At 39.3% G+C, this 22,516-nt stretch overlaps 1 protein-coding gene across 1 annotated transcript; it reads right to left on the bottom strand.

Annotated features, from left to right (window-relative positions):
- Positions 1–8,113: 8,113 nt before the first annotated feature.
- LOC118801852 (CD209 antigen-like protein C) lies at positions 8,114–21,767 on the bottom strand. The gene is made up of 3 exons (XM_036562243.1): positions 21,683–21,767; positions 10,515–10,653; positions 8,114–8,390 (listed from the first exon to the last, which is right to left on the bottom strand). The coding sequence occupies exons 1-3, from the start codon at positions 21,765–21,767 to the stop codon at positions 8,252–8,254; spliced, it is 363 nt and encodes a 120-aa protein (XP_036418136.1). The 3' UTR covers positions 8,114–8,251.
- Positions 21,768–22,516: the final 749 nt, after the last annotated feature.

Below are 22,516 nucleotides of genomic sequence, written 5' to 3'. Positions count from 1 at the left end.
ACTTTGTCAGAAGATTACACAGTAGCTTACCATGGTGAGTGAAGCCATGGTAAACTATGAAAGTATGAGGCCTCTGACTACAGAGTGCAGGAGGGCGAAGCCAAGCTGGACGTCCATGTCCAGTGTGTCACTTTGTTAGCCACCCTTACTCTTCCAACTCGCAGGATCTTTGAGGTAATTGTTGACTGCTTTTCTTTATATTTTAACAAAGTTCTCTTGTTACATTTGCTCATGATGTGCTGTGTGTGGGGAGCAAACCAGGCAATCCAGTAATACTGGATGAAAGTAATTCAGTTTAATTTTGAATGTTTATTTAAACAAAGTTTGGTTAAAATTGCTTAGAGATTTATTGAATTAATGTCTTTTCTCAATTATTATTGTGATCGCAACAGTGATAAAGATGGAATATTTCACCACTTTGATGGCCTCAAACATCAGGAACCCATAAAGAAGTAGTGCTTCAGTAAAGCTAAATATATAACTCAGCACTCCTGTTCTATGAGGTGGTGACTCGCTGTTTAGTTTTTGCTGACTCATCAATACCTGCATGAACTGATTAACTGATTTTAACTGATGATATTGAATAACTCAGTTACTATGTTCGTTAATAAGTTGTGCATTAATTTATCGTGCATTAAGTCATGCATGAGACATGGTTACTTCATGCATATTCATGATGATGGTATTACATGCATGAATTCAGGACTTTCCATTTACCCTTATTGAAAAGTGTTAACCATGATTAGTCATGAATGTTAATCTAACTGACTTTATTCATGATATTAGTGACTCACTCTACAGGAATTCTTGAGAAGAAAACATTCCTTCTGGTTACTGATTAAAGCTGGTTGTGTAGGTAAGTGAAAAACCCCAGTAAAGGATCAATCTTACCACTGTACTGAAGATGAGACTGAGATCTTTTGTCCACTTTCTCAGCATCTTCCATGTGTATGTTCTCTGCGGAGTTCCTTTCATTGCTCCTGGTCTTATGTGTTTCTATGTTGTCCTCTTGGCATAAATGTCTTCATATGAATGTCCACTGCTGTCTGAATTTCTTCTGTTGTCTGTAGTAAATTCTGAATTAGCATATATATCATTCATTGTAAACATTCTGCTCTGACTGATGTTAACTTTAATGACTCTGAAAACTAAAAGTGACTCTGCATATCAGCTTAATGCTGCTGCTGGCAGGAAGTCACTAGAGTATCTGTGCTCAGATGTGATAGTAAATAGCCTGGCCTACATTAAGGAGATTGTGGTAGACACTTCTTCTTGAAGCAGAAGTATTCTTTCAGTTCGTCAACCTTAATTTACTTTCTTGGTAACGTCCTCATTTAGGAGGATATTCTCATGCAGAGAGATTGTAGAGTTGGGTTTGCAGAGTTGTTCATATTTGAACTAAGTTCAGGGACAAACAGTAACCTCTGCTATTTCATTTGGTCTGCCTGGTAAACTATACAGCAATGTGTGAACTAGTGTTGGATCAGGTCTTAAGCTGGTCATTGGTGCCCCAAATTTGGATCATTGTGGTCATACTCATGTAGGAATTGCTTCAGATGGTACCAGAATAACAATATAAACAAACATTCACATCATTAACAAGTCAAAGAAAAACTAAACAACTTAAAGAGAAAGAAAAGATTAATCTCTGTAAAACTGTAGACTAAAAAGTGATGTAAAAGCGTGCCCACCCGAGAGCAACCAAACACAGGGGGCTGGAGACTCAGTGTTCACACTTCAGACATGTGAAAGTATATTATTATGACACTGATTTCACATGACAGGACCTACCTTTACCTCTGACATTTCTTTAATTCTTACATAAATTAGGGTCACATAAGCATATTTTAAACGCTCACATGACCCTAATTCACCTTCTGCTCCCAAATGTTGATACTGTAGCATAGACAGTGTCTCAGTCTCTGCAATGGGAAGTTCAACTGACAGACACTTGAGTTCATTCTTAGAAAACATGTACAAAGACAAAAACAATAAATATCTAAGTATATGCTCAATACTATATTTTTTTACTGATATAAATACCTTTTAAAGACCTCAGCATTATAAAAACAATTTGCACTCCATAATTGACACTCTGTGATAATGCATGTATTAAATATCTATTTTAATCATACCTACTGGTTGAAAAAACATGGATCTTTGCTTTGAACATGGATCCAGAAACATGGATCTATGTCTTTTCAGTATGTTTGACTTGTCAGTTCTGCTGACCTCTAGTCCTTCATCAGCGGTCAGTTGAGCGGACAGGACCGATAGTGGCTGCATGTTTTGGTTGATTAATTTAATGCACAAGATTAGAGACTCAGTTTTCAAGTCTTTGAGTTTAATTAGGGAAGTCCAGATTAGTGTTCATACTTTAAGACATTATTTTAAGTCTTTTTATTTTCATTTTAAGTATGTGCAGGAACGCTACATCAATTTTTTTATTGAAGCACTTTTCTCACAGATCCATCATTCCAGATCTTCTAACTTTCAGAACCCAAAATCTAAGCACAATCTTTATTCCCTTGGTTGTTTGGTTCTCCATCCATCCAGTACCTGAAACCCAGAGATTCTGAATCAATCTGTACATTTTTCAAGTCAGGAGAGAGTACCATCCAAACACCTTAACCAAAACCTTTGTGCTGTTTTGTCTAAATTCTAACATGCAAAATTAAGACACTGTGTTTCTTTTTTATCATATATATATATATATATATATATATATATATATATATATATATATATATATTTTCTTTACATGGGACCGTTTATTGTTGGTACTGTGTTTGTTTGGTAGTTTAAGTTGTATGTGCATGTTGTTGGTGTTAATTTGTGTTTGGTAGTGGGGTTGGTAAAGAGAAAGAGAGAAAGCCAAAAATATGTGTACATCCTAATTACTTGTTTGGGTGTTTCAGCCACACCTATTGCTAACAGGTCTGCAAAATCAAACCTAGCAATAAAATCTAGTTATGCAATCTGCTTAGACAAACATTAGCAGCAGAACAGGTTGTACTGAAAACCTCAGTGACTTCAACCATGGCACTGTCATAGCATGTCACCTTTGCCACAAGCCAGCTAGAATGGAAGCACCTAGAAGCAACAACAGCTCAGCCACTAAGCAGCAGTAGGTAAACTCACAGAGTGGGGCTGCCAACTGCTGAAGCTCACAGCTCATAAAAATCGCCTATATGTTGCTTCGTTCACTGCAGAGTTCTAAACTGCCTCTGGTGGCAACATCAATACAAGAACAAGAGCTTCATGAATTGGGTTTCCATGGCTGGGCAGCTGCACATGAGTCTTAGATCATTATGCACAATGCCAGGTGTTACCTGGAGTGGTGTAAAGCGCGCCACCACTGGACTGTGGAGCAGTGGAAATGTGTTCTCTGGAGTGATGAAACACGCTTCAAAATCCAACAGTCTGATGGATGAATCTGGGTTTGGCAGATGCCAGAAGATCACTACCTACTGCACAGTGCCAACAGTAAAGTTTGGTGGAGGAGGGATAATGGACTGGGGCTGATTTTCAGGGTTTTGGCTCGGCTCTTTAGATCCAGTGAATGGAAATATTGATGCTACAGCATATAAAAAGACATTGCAGACAATTATTTGCTTCCATCTTTGTGGCAGCAGTTGTTTCAGCACGACTGTGTTACCCAATGGTATGTGTTCTAGTAATTTCACTATGATTGAGGGCATTTTTGACTACAAAGCAAAGCAGAGGTCCATGTCCTGGCATGGGTTATGTTAGCTTTGTGCTAGTGTAAAACTTGCGGGAAGACAACCTTCAGAAAAGGTCTCAGTAACATTATGGTTCGTTTGTTGTATAATTCATGCTTTGTGAAACCAAAACATAATACTCTGTGTGTTCCCAAAAAGTTGGGACGCTGTGAAAAATGTGAATGAAAACAAAATGCAATGATGTGCAAATCATTTAAACCCTATATTTCATTGATAATGCTTCAAAGACAACATATCAAATGTTGAAACTGAGAAATTTTATTGTTTTTTAAAGAATATTTGCCCATTTTGAATTTGATGCCAACAACATGTTCCAAAAACGTTGGGACGGGGGCAACAAAAGACTGGTAAAGTTGTGTAGTGCTAAAAATAACACCTGATGGTTGATTGCCAACAGGTCAGTAACATGACTGGGTATGAAAGAGCATCTCAGAGAGGCTGAGTCTTTCAGAAGTAAAGGTGAGGAGGAGTTCACCACTCTGTGAAAGACTGCACGATCAAATAGTGCAACAATTCAAGAAGAACGTTTCTCAACATAAAATAGCAAATAACTTTTGCTTTTCATCATCTTTTATCAAGCAATTTAATATACAGTGTAATAAAATACAACATAATAAAATACAATGTTCAACAAAAAATAAATTAGCTCAAAGATGATTCAGTGAACATTCGGTTATTTGATTCATAGCTTTTAACCTGGCTCAGCCAATCAGATCTTGTTATATGATGAACTTGAAGCACATTACACATAATTCAGCATTGCCCAGGTGGGCTCTGAGCTCTAAAGGATATGCGATGTGAACAACAAGTGATCTGAGATCTCATCTGTATTCAAGAGGACGAGAAAGAGAAATGAGTCCCCTTTAAAGTTTACTTACATTGTGAACACCAAAGCACTGAGGTCATTTGCAGCTGACTCTACATGTGAGAACATACTTAGGGCCTCATATCAGTTGGATGGCTCCCTCATGTGTTTGTTGACAGCTACTTACATTTATGTAAATTTCAAATCAGGACTTTATATAGTGGTGAATATTCTGCCCTTTTTCTTGCAGTAATTTTTTCCCTGACATTCGAGTTTCTTTACTCGAAATTCACATCTATTTTGTGCACCAGCTGCTTCTGATTGGGTGAACTCACTCTTGTCTGTTTCCAGGAGTCAAAATCATTTCTGCTTTCTTGTGCAAAGTTCCCACAAGGGCTAGACAGTGAAAGGCCTTATACAGGATTGCCTCTATGTGATACAGTGCAATGCAAGATAAACCTGCAATGTAATTTTTCATGGTCAGATGTTAATCAGACCTACTTATGATACAAGAAAGCTTGAAAAAACATTCCTTTTTGGTTACTGATTAAAGCTGACTAATAATATATTTTAGTGTGGGCCTTTAGCATCTCGTCTTTACGCGAGTGAGACATTTTGTCTACTTTCTCATCGTTTCTTAATGTGTATATTCTCTGCAGTTCCTGTACTGGAGTTCCTTTTGTTGCTTCTGGTTCTTATGCATTTACGCATTTAGCCTGGTCTAAATTAGGGATATTGTGTTAGATAACAATACTGGTGACATATATGAGACTGTGATGATCTTTGAGATGTGTGAGTCACATGATACATGTGCAGAAGTTTCCTATACTTTGTAAACCTTAATTTACCCTTTTGCTGATGTCCTCACAGAGTCAAGGCCTACAAATGTATTGCAGTACTTGGACTACCGGCAGCCAAGGAGGCAGTCTCGCTACTGTTGCAGCACGTGGTGAGGGTCTATGGATTCCTGACCGCCGCGGTGTCCGACCTGTTTTGGACAGAGTATTCACATAACACCCTATGGCACTCCTCGTTAGGGATGTCTCCCTTCAAGAGCCAGTTGGGGTATCCTCCTCCCATGTTCCCTGAGCAGGAGGCAGAGGCTGAAGTCGCTGCAGCCGGTCTGCTGATGCAGCGATGCCAAGGGCGTGACAAAAGGCCTGCACTTAGAGCTGGGCGATATGGCCAAAAACGTTATCACGATAAACAAAATTCATATCGTTCGATATCGATACATATCGCGATAAATGTCAAATCATGATTTCTTTCACATTGAAAGCTGATTTTGCTCCTGGGTGGTTAATTGTGGTTTTAAACTATCACTTATGGTCGGATCATGACAAACACTCGGCAAACAGTGGAACAATTCACACATCTGTCTTGGGACAGTGGGAGAAAGTTTCTGAGCTGTTTTTATCAGCTTGAAAAGCACAGCTGCAATTTTTGTAATAGTCATGATTTAAGAAAGAAAACAGATTATTTTTAGCTGTCTGGTGACGAGCGCTCGGCTACCCCGTTACAAATGCTAAACAAGTGGCCAACAACAGAGCTAAACTCTTTAGTTTCTCAACAACGTCAACTCGGTTCGGTAGGTCACTGCTGTCACTCCTACCACATCCATGTCAGAGCAGATCGCAGTATTCAGACACCAGCTAGCGACGACTGGGTTTCTCTATGCTACCATAGTAGTTTAAGGGGTGAACCGCAGTATATCTGACGTTCGCTGTGTAAAAGCATTATCTGCAGTGTGAATCTCTCACACAGACAAACAGAGTCCTCCTTTTAGGTATGTTTAAACTGAAAGCGGTGATTTTGTGTCTTGTTTGATCTACAGTATCATTAATTCACTGTGTTTTGCCGGAGCGCTGCTTCAAGTTAGACAGCAGCTAAAAACAGCTAGCCTGGAAAGATAGCGCTCTCCCGCTCTCCAATGCCTCACAGCTTCCTCAGTTTACTTTCGTTTAAATCAGGGCTGTAACTCACATTAACCCACTTCTTTCTTTCACTTTCGTTGCTCGAGAATGCACTAATACTAAAATATGACGCTTTGGCGCTGCAGACATGATTTAACACCGCTAAAGCTGTTACGATGTTAGTAAAGAGGTGAGTTCGCTGTAGGACAGTACAGTTACACCACTGACCTCGTCACTCACACTCGGTCACAGGAGAACAGATCGCTGATAACATCCACTCAAACAGGGACTGTATAACTCCCCGTTTCAGCCGTTGCGGGTTTCGGAATGTGAGGTCTGTTCCTGGGGGGTACTGTAACGTCTCGGTCTCCTGCTAGGCCACCCCCGGCCACCAGAGAGAGACGAATGATCTTCTGTGCTCACTTGATTTAAGGAGCGCTCAGAAGAGACTTGCAGCTCAGCCCTGAGTTCATGCTGCTGTGTACACATGTCTCTTGGCCAAGACGGTAATCTCCGGCATTGCGTTCTCAAGCTAAGGGTCTTGGGCCTTTGGTCCTCTCGAGTCAAACCGTCAGTGTAAGTATATTAAAAAAAGGAAAATTTCTCTCTTTTTCTTCTGCTCTCGTAGGGTTTCCAACACACTAGGGGACTAGTCAGCCACCTTGTTAAAGTTTTGCAGCAAATATTTTCACTATCCAGATATTCCTGTGGAGTTCAAGATGCCTGGAGCCCTGATATTTTACCCAAGTGATCAGTGATATACTGTCCACCCATTCCGAGACCCCCCGCTCAATCTCTGTCATTTGCAATATGCATCAAACTAAAGGTTCTAAAAGTGAAGTTTTGTTTTATTACAATTACCATTTCAGAATAATCCTGACCTGCACAGGTGATTGCATAACTGAACTCAAATGAATAAAATGAAATACTATCAGCATAGAAAATGAATATATTTTAACAATAAAAATAGCATTACCACCAACAAGTGCTCATGACTTATTGCCATATCTGTTCATTGATAATCATGTCTGAACTTCAATTCCTTGAACAGTCTTCAAAGTGAACATGATAAACATGAACAACAGAACATGAAAAAAGTTCAAAAATCAGAGAAGCAGTTTGCAAAATGATGTAAAGAATGTATCTGATGGGATGTAGGTAAAAGGTAAAAACAGTATGAACTGTACTAAGTACTATGAAAAGTAATGTAGAGTTTTAATTCATCAGCATGGGGCCAGTCAAACTTCTTGTGACTCTCACAGATTGCATAAGTTCATTATCATTTTTAATGAATTTTGTTTTTGCACACATCATTAACTGACTTATATCTATAAGAAAGAAAACAATATGATACTATTTGAGGAAGAAATGTCAACATCATCGTTTAAAAAAGAGTAAACGCAATGCAACAAACACAACATGAAAAATACTATCAAGATGATGATACATGAAAAATTCGTAAGGGTTAGTCTATCCCACCAGAGAGCAAACAAAGTCAAGAGGACTGGAGTGAAACTACATTATTCTGATAGATCTGAGCACTATTAACATTCATTTTACCTGACCTGCAAAATTTCATACTAAACAGTTTTAAATGCAGTAAAAGGTCAAGTGACCCTAATGCACTTTCTGTTCTCAAATATGGTAACACAGACAGTGATTTAGTCACTGTACAAGGGAAGCTCATTTAAAAAAATGTACAAAGACAGAAAAATAAAGATCTGGTCAAACTGCTCAATATGTTCTGCCTGTTTTGTGCATCATTTTAATAGTTAACGATTAATGTATCATTAAAACACTCTTTTCTCACAGATCCATCTTTTTTGGTCAGAGCATGGTCCATCATTCCAGACCTTCTTATCTGCAGGACCCAGAATTTCACCACAATCTTCATCCCCTTGGTTATTAGGTTCTCCATCCATCCAGTACCTGAAACCCAGAGAATCTGTATCGGTCTATGCATTTTCATTGGGCTTCAAGTCAGGAGAGCGTGCCATGCAAACACCTTCACCTTCTTTTTAGTAATCAGCATTGAGTTATTTGTGTTTTATGCTATGGAGATTCAGTTTCTTGGCAGATGAGATTAAATTCTCCTCTAACATGGTGCACTGTGTAGTTCTGATATGTATATCATGGTACATAGTCATGGAACATATCTTCATTCAGGTTTCTTAAAGCATACTGGGCATGGATCTATTTATATCTTACCTCTGATGACTTTAAGTGTGGATGTAGACAATTCACACATCACTACCGACAAGGACAACGCAACTATTTTCTTCTTTTTTTGGAACTCATTTACATAAATCAGTCTATTCAGCCAACAGCAGCTTAGCCCCACCCATCGCAAGTTAGACAAAAAAAATCTGACTGCTGTGCATCGAGTTCAGTCTGCGGAGCTCCACATTAGGTCTAACAACTCATTTACATATCACTTTAAATTTGTGGTCCTTCTACTAAATATTACTAAATATACTAAATATAGTTTTGTAACAGCAAAAACTGTAGGTACCAAGCCGACCAGTAGGTGTCAGTACTGCCGGAAATATTCAAAGCAAGCTCCCCTCAAAGGAGAAAAAGGACGTGTTCACTGCCCCCAGTTGTTGAAAGACCTTTCCAAATAATGGCTGTATCCAGAAACTTTTGCTACTGCTTCTTTCCTCCCCCTCCCTTCCTACCACTCCTCTCCTACCCCAGAAGAACATGGAGGAATCAAGGAGAAGAAAGGAGGAGGAGACTGGAAAGAAAGAGCCAAAATTGGGGAAACGAGACTGCGGATTCCTTTCAGTCATTCAATTTGATGTTGCTCGGTATGCTCAACAGGGAGACGATAATTCACAATGACGGGTTACGAACAAGCAGACTATATACACAGGGAAACAGGTGTGAGTGATTAGAAGTCAAATAAAACACAGAATTTAAAGTATAGCTGGATTGCTCCATGTTCATCCGTTCTCTCTGGACGTCTGCAGTGCACTCTGAAATCTCTAAAAAGATTTTCTTGGTAGCGTACACTGGTGCATCCTGCTCTTGAACACGATTCGGCGGGTATTTTAAGCGGCTTCTATCATCTCATCCTGTATTCAGACCGTTGGTAAGATGGCATCACAAAATCGTTTTTTGGGAAATGGAGAACAGGAGAATCCTTAGGAAAAAGAAGTAACTTTCAGGGTTTCTTTGTCTCTGGCCTTTCCCTCACAAAGGGGTAGACCTCTAAGGGGGAACCCCTCCTCCATTCAGCCTTTCTCTATTTTCTGCATTACTGAGATAAAGAACAAAGGACCCAGCAACCAGCAGGCCTATCCTGAATTAATTTAACTATTTCAAGTTAATGTAAGTAACTGTGGTGATCAGCTGCTCAAGCTAATCAAGAATTACCAGCTTATTTAGATCATCTATTTTGTTTAAATCTGTCTCTATCTGTCTCGCACATATATAGTCATTTAGCTCATATTCAGTGTAAATATACAGATAATTGTTAATTATTTTATTTGTATCTTAGAGTAGATTACGTGTTAACATATGTTTCATTTATTTTCGCCAAGTTGTCTGTCTTGACATCATTCAAATTGTGGTTGCTGCCAATATCTATATGTCACATTTATTAAAATCTTAAAAAATCAAATCATTGATATAACTTTTAGATAGAAATTAGAGATATTTATGAATTGCTTATTTATGAGACTGATATATCAAATTGTGAGACTGATTCCTTAATGAAGAAGAGATTATGATTTATGAGGCGTGGTGTTAATATTATACAGCAAAACCACTAAAAATATAACAGTACCTTCAGAACTGCAAAGTGCCCATTATATGAGATGAGATAAACGTGGCTTAGAATGTAGTTATTCAGTTATTCTTACGCAGTGGTCGGTGCTGAGCCATCCACCCATTTCCATTCGTCCTCTCTTTCAGTGTCCGACCAATCCAAGCTCGATTACTGCCCAGCTTTCTGGCAATTAATTCCTATAATTATAATAACAAAATCTGAAGATGCACAACTAAAGAACAGTGATTCTCTCTCTTTCTCTCTCTCTCTCTCTCACCTGTTCTTCTCTGCTGTTTATGATCACCAGGTCTGCTCTTCTTCCTCTGCAGTCCTGTCTGCTCTCAGTCCAGTTCTTCACTTCAGTAGAGATGACGTAAAGACTGGTGCTGAAAAATGTCCAGTCCTCCCGCACTGCCTTCTCTATATATGTGAACACGAAGAACACACATGTACACACACTCAGACACTCGGATCAAAGTATTGATAATCGTTCTTTATTGGTAAAGTTCTCTGAGTGGCTTATAAGAAATTGCAATATGTACAATAAATTATGTAATTATGGTAATATTCTGACCCAAAATCTGTGCTGGGTTTAGATCTGATTGGCTAAAGTATGGTTTTACAGAATAATTCACCACAGTCTCCTCCTATCAGCGCTCTGGACTCCACATCCCTGGCTGTGTCCCTCTCACTCACCTGAATCAGTTTCTAGCAATCAGTGCTCTCTTTAAGCTCTGTGATGTATTGTTTTGCTATGGCGTGTCTCTGAACTCTGTTTGTTTGTTGCCAGTGCTGTTATTTCTCTGTTGACTTTTTGACTATTCTGTTCTGTTGACTTCTTAACTATTCTTCCCCTCCATGTGTTTAAATGTGTCAGCTTACCTAAAGAAGGACATTTTTTCTGAAGGTCATCCATTTTATTTTTTATATTGATGCAGCTTGACTCCAACTGGTTTTTGTCTATAGTCAGCTTGGTGCAACTGGTCTGTAACTGGTTTCTCTCTATAGTCAGCTTGGTGTAACTGGTCAGTAACTGGTCTCTCTCTGTAGTCAGGTTGGTGTTTTTGGTCTGTAACTGGTCTCTCTGTATAGTCAGGTTGTTGAACTTGATCCATAGCACTGTAATGGCAGTCAGCAGGAGAACACACAGCAGCCCCAGACACACTGCAGTCAGTCTGTAGCATCTTCTGTGGGCAGTGCTCAGTCCTGAAAGTACATACGTGCATATTTCACTGAATGTGTAATTGTTGTGATGTTAAACTAAGAAGATACTAACATGTGATACTACAAATACTCTGTCCTTGTGTGATAGAGAGTGAAAGGCCTTATGCTGTTGTGCTGCTGTTGAGTTAGTCAGTTATGATTTTAAACACTTTACGGAACACATTTTCAACAGATGCCCTGATGTTAAAATTTCAGTGTTGAGTAGTTTTGATTCTGGAACTGTTTTTACACCGAGTGTGTTAATAAAACTCAGAAACTGGTGGTATCAGGGTGTACATGCACTGCATTCTCTGCTCATCATTTATGGCAGTTGCTGGGAATGGAGCTTCCCAGTATTTGTTGATCACAATGAGTGTGTTATCTGTCCATAGGCATTAATATGGAGTTGGTCCCCGCTTTGCAGCTATAACAGCTTCCACTCTTCTGGGAAGCTTTCTCCAGGATTTTGGAGAGTGTCTGTGGGAATTCTTTTCCATTCATTCAGAAGAGCATTTGTAAGGTCAGACTCTGATGTTGGACGAGGAGGTCTGGCTCACAATCTCCGTCTGTGTGATGGGGTTTAGGTCAGGGCTCTGTGCGGGCCAGTCAAGTTCTTCCACACCAAACTCACCCAGCCGTCTCTTTACGGACCTTGCTTTGTGCACTGGGACATAGTCATGCCTGAAAAGAAAAGGTCCTTCCCCAAACTGTTCCTACAAAGTTGGAAGCTTACAATTGTCCAAAATGCCTTGTTATGCTGAAGCATTAAGATTACCCTTCACTGGAACTAAGGGGTCTAGGCCAACCCTGAAAAACAACCCCATAACATTATCCCTCCTCCACCAAACTTTACAGTTGGCACAATGCAGTCAAGCAGGTAATTTTCTCCTGGCATTCGTCAAACCGAGACTCCTCCATCTGACTGCCAGATAGGGAAGCCTGATTTGTCACTCCATAGAACACGTTTCCACTGCTCCAGAGTCCAGAGGCAGCATGCTTTACACCACTCCATCTGACACTTGTAACTTGTAACTTTACGTGGTCTGATACTTCGTGACTGAGTTGCTGTGGTTCCTAAACACTTCCACTGTTCAATAACACCACTCATAGTTGATTGTGGAATATCTAGGAGGGAAGAACTTTCTTCCACAATGACTTGTTGCAGTGGTGGCACCCTATTTCAGTAAAGGCAGACTGCATGGCTAGGTGCTTTATTTTATACACCTGTGGCAAAGGGACTGAATGAAACCTGAATTTGACAATGTGTGTCCCAATACTTTTGTCCATGCAGTGTTTATAGTCAAAGCACACAATCCCAGATTCTGATAATGGATATTTTTAGATATTTTAGTTTTAACATGTAGATATTACAGAACTTTGTATACATAGCCCCCTCCCACTTTCAACGCACCATGCACTGCAAAGAAATCTTATCTTGGCAAGTGAAATTATCTTAAATCTAGCAGATACATTTTTAAAATTTAGATTTTTTAAGATTTTTGTAAGTATATTATAAGAATATTTAATTTATTTCTGGATGTTTTTTATTTGTTTTAAGTGATTTTAGTCAAATTATATCATTATGTTGGCAGATGATTTTGCTTGTTGTAAGAAATATGCTTGAAACAAGCAGAATTATCTTAGAAGATAAAAATGCAGCCCAGAAAATAACCCAAACTTACTATTTAAAACATTACCAGATGTTTAGTTTGTTTTAGGCAAGTGAACGATACGTAATAAAAATAATACCTACTTTATACTTGAACATAACACAAAGTTTATGGTAAAAAATTCTATAACAAGATTACAGATTAAATATAACTTCGTACTCTGCGTCTGGTGGGGTGGGGGGCTCCTGTAATGGACCTGATTCGGTGCCTCATCATTTCAGAAACATCATGCATGCATCTAAAGATATTATTCTTCCCAGTGAAAAAAAAAAAAAAATCTTCCAATGGGGGGGAAATGTCCTGACTCTTTGGTCCTCGAGGAGATACCGACTCAGAGAAGAGGTTTTGTTAGCCTAGCTAAGTGTCTACTGTAGAGTGGAATTTTATTGCTGCAGGTGATCTCAGCTATTTCGAATCTTAGAAAAGTGGCTTCTCTGCTGTGTTCAAAATAAAAGAAAATTTTTCAAGCAGATATTATGATCTCTCCTGACTCTTCGGCACAACACTGCAGTACTATAACCATCCACTTACAACAGGCACTAGTTGACTTGTCAGCTAGCTAACTTATATCTTCCCTTACTCTGTAACTACTTTCTGTTTAGCTCTGTATATGAATACTTGAGGCCGTGCTGAGGACTGATTCTGGGCTCGTTTTGAGGAGGGGCTCACGGTTGCTGTTTTGCTTTCACATTCAGGAGTTCGATCCAAACTGTGAATCGATTGTGTAATTCCATACATCACATTTCTGCGTGCAGGTTTGCACAATGGTTGGCACTAGCCTCATCCATTTGCTGCTTTTTATTGTTGTCCTCAGATACACGCACTTTAGCGGCAAAGAACAGTCCTCAACAATCCTTTCCTGCCATCATGTAACTTGAAAAGGGAAGTACTGCGTTAAGTCAAAGCAGTCGTGTTACAAAATGAACCAATCACTGGAAGCAAAACCCAGACCACCGATTTCAGGAGGACCAGAGATCAGTTCTCTGGGCCACTTCCGTGCTCGAAAACAGCTTTCACACTTGACCAAATGTACCGAACTTGCAGAGCAAGTGGACCTGGGTCTGGAAAATAGCTGTAGTGTGTGTGAATTACAGCTTGTCAGACAGACAATATTGTCTCTGTCTTTTTCACCAAACTTGTGTTTGGTGGAAATTAGGAGTTAATATTAGTCTTGGAAGTTAGATTTCTTTAAATTTAGAGGGTTGGGTCATACGTGGCTGCTTAAGAAACAAAACAAATTATTAGATTTCTGGGCATGTTTTACGACTCTTGGAAATGTATTTGGTGTGAAGAGGGGGGAAGATTTGAAAAAGGACAGACGGCCCTCCATAAATAGTCAGAAAAGTTGATGTCTTTAATCCTCTGAGGGCCGAAATGGCAGACTGGCCAGAGACAGCGGCACTCAGCTCTGTAGGTGGTGGGGGTTTTAAACAAACAGGCCTGGGTTTGGGATGTGAGGCCTTTGGAGAAAACCAGAATGGGCCTTCTTCACTACAAAAGTACAAAAACTTACTCTTCACTACACTTCCTACAATGATACCACATATTGTGCTAAGGTAAAAGTGGTTCTGGTTACTCACAATGGCTGCCACATCATTCATCTATGCAGGGAAATTTATTTTTCTTTTCATAGACTGAAGTAAGTCATCCCGTGTTCTAAACCACATTGATGCGTCTGTCTTTTAGATATGTATTTACAGAGTTTGGTCCAGTGTTTGTTAGCAGTGTTAGCCTAGGATCTCCCATTGTAAACTAAAGTCCTTGCTGATCAGTTGCATCTTGGGTGATTTACTAACTGTTCCATTAAAAGATAATTACACCCCCCACCCATGGTAATCATAGGAATGCATGGCCTTAAATGGTTTAATGCTTGTATAAAACAGCAACAAACCATATGTAATAAAATGTGATGTAATAAAATACAATGTTAATGAAAATAATACAGTTCAAAATGATTCCATGAATGATGTTGACCTTTTACTGTTTAATACCATGGCACTATTTTTTACAGCTTCAAACATGTTATATAATGAACTTAAACCACACTACCCATGATTCGCCATTACCCATGTGAAGTCTGTCTGAGTTCGAAAGGACTTGTGGTGTGAACAACAAATGGTTTGAGATATCAGTGTTGAAGAGGAACAGAAAGTTTGCTTTAAAGTGTGTTTATATTACGAATACAAAGCTCTGAGGTAATGTGCACCTGGCTTCCTTTCGGGTCATGGTTTGATCATATATGTGTACACACATACAAAGAAAATGAGTTTTTTTGTGTGTGTAAATGTAAGCAGCTGTCAACAACCACAAGAGGGAGCCATCCAACTAACATGAGGCTCAAGAGGTGTTTTCACAAAAAAAATTCTAAGTGAGACAGAACTATACGTGGTAAGACCCTTAGGGCCTCAGATCAGACTTTATATGATTTGGTGAGCCAGTCCTCTTTCTTACAGGGAAATTCCCCCAACTGAGCTTGCTGTGTTCTCTTTTGTTTATTTGTGTTTGCTGTGAGCAGTGAGTCCTGGTTTATTTTTTTAAAATATCTGATGTTTCTTGATGTTAAATTCACATCTATTTATAGCACTGGCTTCTTCTGATTGAGTGAACTGACTTGTATCTGTTTCAGGGCCTAATAATTACATCTACCTTCTTGTGCTAAGTTTCTGAGAGGGCTAGAGAGTAAAAGGCTCTAGTAGGTTGCTCCTGTAGCGAACACTGACTGAAACTTAACCCCCTAAGCTGAGTGTTTCTAACGTTTCAACACCCCTAAAGTTAAGGGCCTTTTGGCTCCAGCGAGCCTGGAGTTGAAAGTGTTAATCTGTCGACTTAACACTCCCAACCCCAAACTCAGTCAAATTTACGAATGAATCAAGAACCAGCACCCCTCTCCCTTGACCCAGGGGGCAACAGAACACCTCCCTGGAATATTGGCCTGATGGCCCTCCAAAGTCCGGTGGACAACTTTATCTTTAAGTAACAGAAAGTACATTTCTAAGGTATATGTCCACTCCAAACTGCAACCATTCGTTAGAACTCTTTTTAACTAAACTAGACATACCAAGAACGGAACTGATACGACAATCTCGACTGCAAATTTAAACTTTCTAAATCCCCTGGGGATCTCAAGCATGGACCCACAGCACCCCCATGGGGTGAAAATGAGAATTACCACATCACCACTGTAAGGACATGTGCTTATAAGGAACCCAAGAAACTTCTTGCTTTGTCTGCTTGATTATCAACATTTATATAATCTGTAAGCAATACTACTTGTTGTATTAATCTTGTTGTTGGGTAGTGCCTAAATATTACCTGTATCTTTTTCTACTATTAAGCACTAGAAATACGTAGAGTATAATTTTGATAACAGTCAGACCCAACCATTTAATTGCTATGAGTTTAGACCATTGACCAATACGTATCTGAATGTGGTTTTCTTTTCTTTTCTTCCTTTGTTCCTTTCCTTTTGTTTCGATTTCTTCATGCATTGGGTCATGTTCAGATATGATAGGCAAATAGTACCTGTGTTCTTTAACATGTGTTGTGTATCAGGTAACAAGGGTTAAACTCTCTCTTAGAAACATGCCTGAATATCCTAGTTGTTCATTCCCTGATTTTGAAAGTTAAACCAATTTGATGATATAGAACTGTTTCTTTTTCTTTGTTTAAACTAGCTGAAACAAAGGAGGCAGTGATTCTGGGGAAGGCATTCCTCAAAATTATGCGCAACCAATCAGAGCTGGAAACAATGAGTAGCTAGTAACCTTAGGTGAGGAGAACCTATCAGCACTCTGGCTCCACCTTCAAAGGGTAGGACCTCCAGCCGAGCAAAACCAGAGTGCACCACAAATTTCAGCAGTTCAGTTCAGAGTCCTGCGTTCGCAACAAGAGGATAGCTAAATTTCTAAGTTTGTGCCGGCCTTGGTCAGAAAGACAGGTCAGAAGTATTAGGACGCTAAATTTTCAGATCTGAAACCTTTGTTTGTTTTGTAATTTGCCTGTTTGTCTACACACCTTAAGTCTAAACCACCCTCAGAGAAGGAAGGTGGATGTTTCTTGTCTGGCCAGGGAGAATATATCCATAACTTTCGAGTCTGCTAAAGAGAGGTAGTTAGTTAAATTAGTATCAACAGCCTCAGAACCCTGATTGCAACTTGAACCTCGCCAGCAGAGTGGGAGCAGTTCTGACGCCACGGAGACCCAGCATCGCACCCAGAGCCACGCACTGGTCTGTGAACAGATCGACCCTCGAAAGGCTGCCCAAGCTCCACCGTCAGAAGGCCACGAGACGCGTCCGCCCAATCACTGACGGAAGGGCGTTTGCCCGCACGGAGATGCAGCATCCACGGCCAGCGAGGAGAGGAACCACCGCCTGAGCCCCAGCCTTTGATCGAGTCTGTCCTGAGACGACCCCTCCTGAAGTCAGCCCCCGACTCCAACGTAAGCTGGTTCCATCAATTCCCGTACATGCTTAGGTTAATTCTCTAGAGGCTCTCCCAAGCGACTTCCCAAACCACACTGCCTCATACCGTTTAGCCGTGAATCACTCTACTCGAGCTATTTTGTCTTTTTGACTTTCATTACTATCACTTTGTTTTGTTTTGTTTTCTGTTTTTATTTTCTATTGTTTATGATTGAATGTAGTCCAAAGTAGTTTGATATTTAGCCAATAAATTCCCTTTTCTGAAGCATCCTTGGTGCGAGCGTTTCTCTCTCTTGCCCTGGTCTGTAGACTTAAATAAATAAATCCGGGTTAACTCACACCCTCACATAAGGTTCTAGCAATAATAACATTAAAAATTGCAAAACCTGTTACACTCCTGTATGATACAGTACAGCACAAGACAAATTGATATGAGAAATGAGAATGAGATGAGAAAGCTTGAAAAAACATTCCGTTTGGTTACAGATTAAAGCTGGTTATGTTACATTTTAGTGTGGGCCTATAATATTAAATATAGGACATTTCATACCACACCGACGTGAAATGAATTGCTTCAGTAAGTTCTTATATGACCTCTCTAGTGATAGTCGCTTGTCATGGAGCCCCAACATGACTTTAGTGGTACGTTTACTATGAGTGGTACTTCGCTGGGGCAGGGATCTACAGTGAGTGAGCCACACCGAGAGAGTCTCCTATTCACTCATATTCTTTGTGTTTTAGAGCCTCAGATCAGCTGGATGGCTCCCTCTTGTGGTTGTTGACAGCTATATACTTTATATTCATACAGATTTCACTTTCTGTGTATGTGTGTTCATGTATGATTAAATCATGACTAGATATGGTGATGGTGGTGACATTTCACTTTAAACCTCATTTCTTCTCATTATTTTAATGTATTTTGGCCTGAAATCCACTTGCATTAGCAAATTATGATTGAGTGAACTGACTTGTGTCTGTTTCCTAGCATCAGAACCATAATATCTACATCTCGCATCCAGACAGTGAACGAATTACCCGTGTTATACTGTACAGTGCAAGTTAAACCTGCCAGTTACAATAAGATGTCAGCTGACATGTTAATCAATCTTAACTACTTTTCAGCTCACTCAATGATATGAGAAACTTTGGAAAATTCCTTTTGTTTACTGATTAAAGCTGGTTAATAGTACATTTTAGTGTGGGCCTATAGCACTATTTAACATAGTAATACATGTGTTTGTCAAAAAAACCCAATATAGACTTAAACTTACCTCTGTACTGAGGATCTGCTGTATGTGAGTGAGAGGTTTTGTCCACTTTCTCAGCATTTTTAATGTGTAAATTCTCTGCAGTTACTGTACCAGAGCTCCTTTTGTTTCTCCTGGTCTTTCGTGTTTCTATGTTGTCCTCATTGGCATAAATGTCTTCATATGAGTGTCCACTGCTGTCTGAATTTCTTCTGTTGTCTGCAGTAAATCCTGAATTTGCATAAATATCCTCCATCATTTCCATTCTGCTCTGACTGATGTTAACTTTATTAACTCTGATAACTCTAAAAGTGACTCTGTATGTGCTGCAGGTCAGCTTAATGCAGAGTATCTGTGCTCAACTGTGATAGTAAATCCTTCTCTAAACTAAGAATGTTGTGTTAGATAGTGACGCTGGCCACAGATGTGAGTCTGTGATGATGTTTGAGGCTTGTGAGTCACGTGACACATGTGCAGAAACCTCTTGAAGCAGAAGTTTTTCTTTAGTCTGTCAACTTAATTCAGCCTCTTGGTAACCTAAAGTCCTTAAGCATGAGAGCTCCATAAACCTGAACATAAAAGCCACAATAACATTTCAAAAACATCTTTGAAATCTAACAGTATTAATAGTTTGTAGTGTTTGGTCCAAATGACTCACAAAAATGTGTTTTTCTAGCTCGTTCCTTTGGAACGATGGAAGGAGCATTTCCATCTAGCGACATAACCTGTTAGCCTATTGGCTGCTTTATTTGAAGTGCGTGACTTTCCCAGTAAACAGACGCCATGTTGAGTGTTATGAGCTTTCCCATTCATGTTCCAACCAGTGAACTGATTAGTGTTGGATCAGCTTTTATAGTATTCAAAAAAAAGAGAAAAAACCCCCTTCATACAGTTTGAACGTCATCACTCTGTGTAGATCAAACAGTGACCATTTTTTTCCATACTAGAATACAGATACACTCAGTGACCACAAATTCCAAAATTCTTTAATTCATTTCTCACTCAGTCTCAGCCTTTAACATAACTGTGTATTACAAAATTACAGAACTGTAACACTGAACTCTAGAACATAACATGAATATGAACTGCTTATCAATTTGCTAAATTACAAATACTATATTGGACAAAATCAAAGCTGAGCAACTATGTAGTCATATATTTTGTTATTTGTTAGTTATTATCCACTTAGAGCTCTGAAAACTGAAACTGAATACAGTGTCCACCAATTTTGGGTCCCTCAGTTGAACTGTGCCTTTTTTTCTTCAGTGAAAAAAAATATTTTCATGTAAATGTGCATGATGTGTTTTTATTGTGTCCAAATGCTATTTTTTATTCTGGCAGTTGTACATGGTTTTATCATTGCACAGCTGTCTTTAGGGTGGCGTAAACTGTTTTCACAACAGTTGTTCTAACTCCTGCTTGCTCAATAGCCACAACATTTCACACACAGACACCCCTACCAAGTCCTTGCTACTTGTTATATATATACATACATATACATACATACATATATATAGTATGTATAATGTGAATGTATGTATATTCATTCAAATAATAATTAATCACATATTACGACATCAATATTTATATTTATCCCAAACCCTGACCCCTAAATTTACACGTGAAAATAATACTACTTACATTTTTTAAAGATCTTTTTGATTTCTTTTAAAATGGTTAGAACATTTAGATATATGGTGAGTTTAATCTTTAAATAGTAATTTAAAAAATTTAAAAAAAGCTGTTCCCTGTTTTCATGTCACTACTGTAACACTACTCAATACCAAGAACTCAAACAACAAAGCTGTGTTCTTGGGAAGTTACCATGTGATAATGAACTCACAAGAGTTTGAGATGTGCTGTGTACCTGCTATTGTGCAACTCCAGCTGATTTCACCAGCGTTAAGATACCATTTAGTATCAGTTCGGACTTTTACACAATCCAGAATCCAGAATGACAAAAAATAGTATAACTGTAGGGTAAGGGACAGTCTGAGTAAAAGTAGGAGAAATTGAGAGAGAAAAGGTGCTACAGTTGTCATTGCTGAGCTGAGGAGCTGATCCAGAGGAGAGCCAGACTGAGGAGAAAAAGATGAAGAGACTTTAAATAATTTAATAACTATGATAATTAATGTTTTAACTGTAGCAGTTGCACATGGTTTAATCTTGGGACTTTGTGGAGAGGTACAAATGGTTTTCACAGTAGTTCTTCTAACCCCCCATTGCTCAACATCCAACATTTCAAAATATTTCACACACAGAGACAACAGTGTTCTTATTACTTGTTAACTGCTTGTTACTTGTTATTCTTCAGTGTACATATGTACGTACTTAAGTATCCATTCATACAATAATGATGTATTCCAGTCTTCGATATTTACAAGGATTATGTTATGATCTATTTAAACCCAAGGCATTAATAGAGATAGTAATAAGGTACATATATACAAAATCAACATTTATAGGGTAAAAACACAAAAACACTTTTGCAAAGTACAAATAACAAAACACAATCTGATATGACCGCTATGACCACTAGAATAAAGCAGAAGTTCATCAGCTACAACTGTGACAGCGGCACTAATTTTAGGGGACATTCAGATCGTTTTCCTTGGTAAATCCTGAAGCAATGCATCCTGATTCAATAGCCTGAAAATCAGTGTGGAACATTAACTAATAAAACTACTAAACAACTACTAAAACACATCTTTTCTGAAATTAAGTATTTTTTGTGTTTTAATGAAAATATTATGGCCCAGTGTTTGCTTCTTGAGGTCAAGCACGGCCCCAGCTGTCACCAGTAAGTCCAGAGCATGCACAAATCCTGTATAGGTGGGAGCCCACGCACTCAACTCAGGCCCCTCACCATGACTTGGAGCTGCTTCCTCTCTCTCATCTCGACTCACCTGGTTGTAGGACCAACAAGGGCAGTGAACCTTTACTCTCTATGCTGCTTTTGACCCAAAGTCTGTGGCAGCAGCTGATCTTCATGGCTGACTTCTGTTTCCCTGCCAGCTTAGATTCTTGGCATTGACTGGCATGATGTCCCCTCTTCCTGCACCACCAGCACAACAATCGCTCCGCCTCCACTAGCTTGGGGCCACTTGGCAGGTTGTTTCCACCTCAAGCTCCTCCGCCGTTCCGGGAGGGGGCAGGCATAGTACTCGGTATCCCCTTCCTCCAGGTTATGTCTTCTTCACCACCCGCCTTTGAGTTTGCTGTTGCGCCGCTCGACTCAAGCTCGGTGGACGCATGCCACCACCTGACACCAATGTAGCATAGGTGCAGAAGAAGACCTGGCAGGGCACCAAAAGACAGAGTAGACACGAACCACTAGTTACACTACGAGAGAACATGAAACACAACCAAGTTGTAACACATTTAAGCATTACAACAGTGAAATATCGTCATGGCCCACCAGGGGCCGAGACTGTCACCCCTGCCTTAGAAGGTTATGAGATGCTGAACAACTGTAACTCATGATCATATTAATGTATTCTCTTGATTGTCTACTTAGAACTCTGCAAACTGGAACTGGTTAACCTTTTTTCACAGTAGGTATAAAATACAATTTCCACCTATTTTGGGTTCCTCAGTTGAACTCTGCCTTTTTTTCTTCAATGATAAAATATATTTTCATGGAAATGTGTATGATTTACAAAAAAGAGAAGTGAAGTGCCTTTTCATCTTCAGAGGTGAGTCAGTGTAAACACAATAAACGTTTTTTTTTTTATTGTGGC

The sequence above is a fragment of the Colossoma macropomum genome, unplaced genomic scaffold (assembly GCF_904425465.1).
Source record: "Colossoma macropomum unplaced genomic scaffold, Colossoma_macropomum, whole genome shotgun sequence".
Lineage (NCBI taxonomy): Eukaryota > Metazoa > Chordata > Actinopteri > Characiformes > Serrasalmidae > Colossoma > Colossoma macropomum.
This window is presented reverse-complemented; position numbering and strand designations above follow the sequence as displayed.

Coding starts and splice junctions, on each gene's coding strand:
- LOC118801852 (XM_036562243.1), bottom strand. CDS start 21,767: ATGAAGATCAGCTGCTGCCACAGACTTTGGGTCAAAAGCAGCATAGAG. Junction 10,654..21,682: donor CTTGTTGGTCCTACAACCAG/GTGAGTCGAGAT, acceptor TCACATATATAG/AGAAGGCAGTGCGGGAGGAC. Junction 8,391..10,514: donor ATCATAAACAGCAGAGAAGA/ACAGGTGAGAGA, acceptor TCTGGGTTTCAG/GTACTGGATGGATGGAGAAC.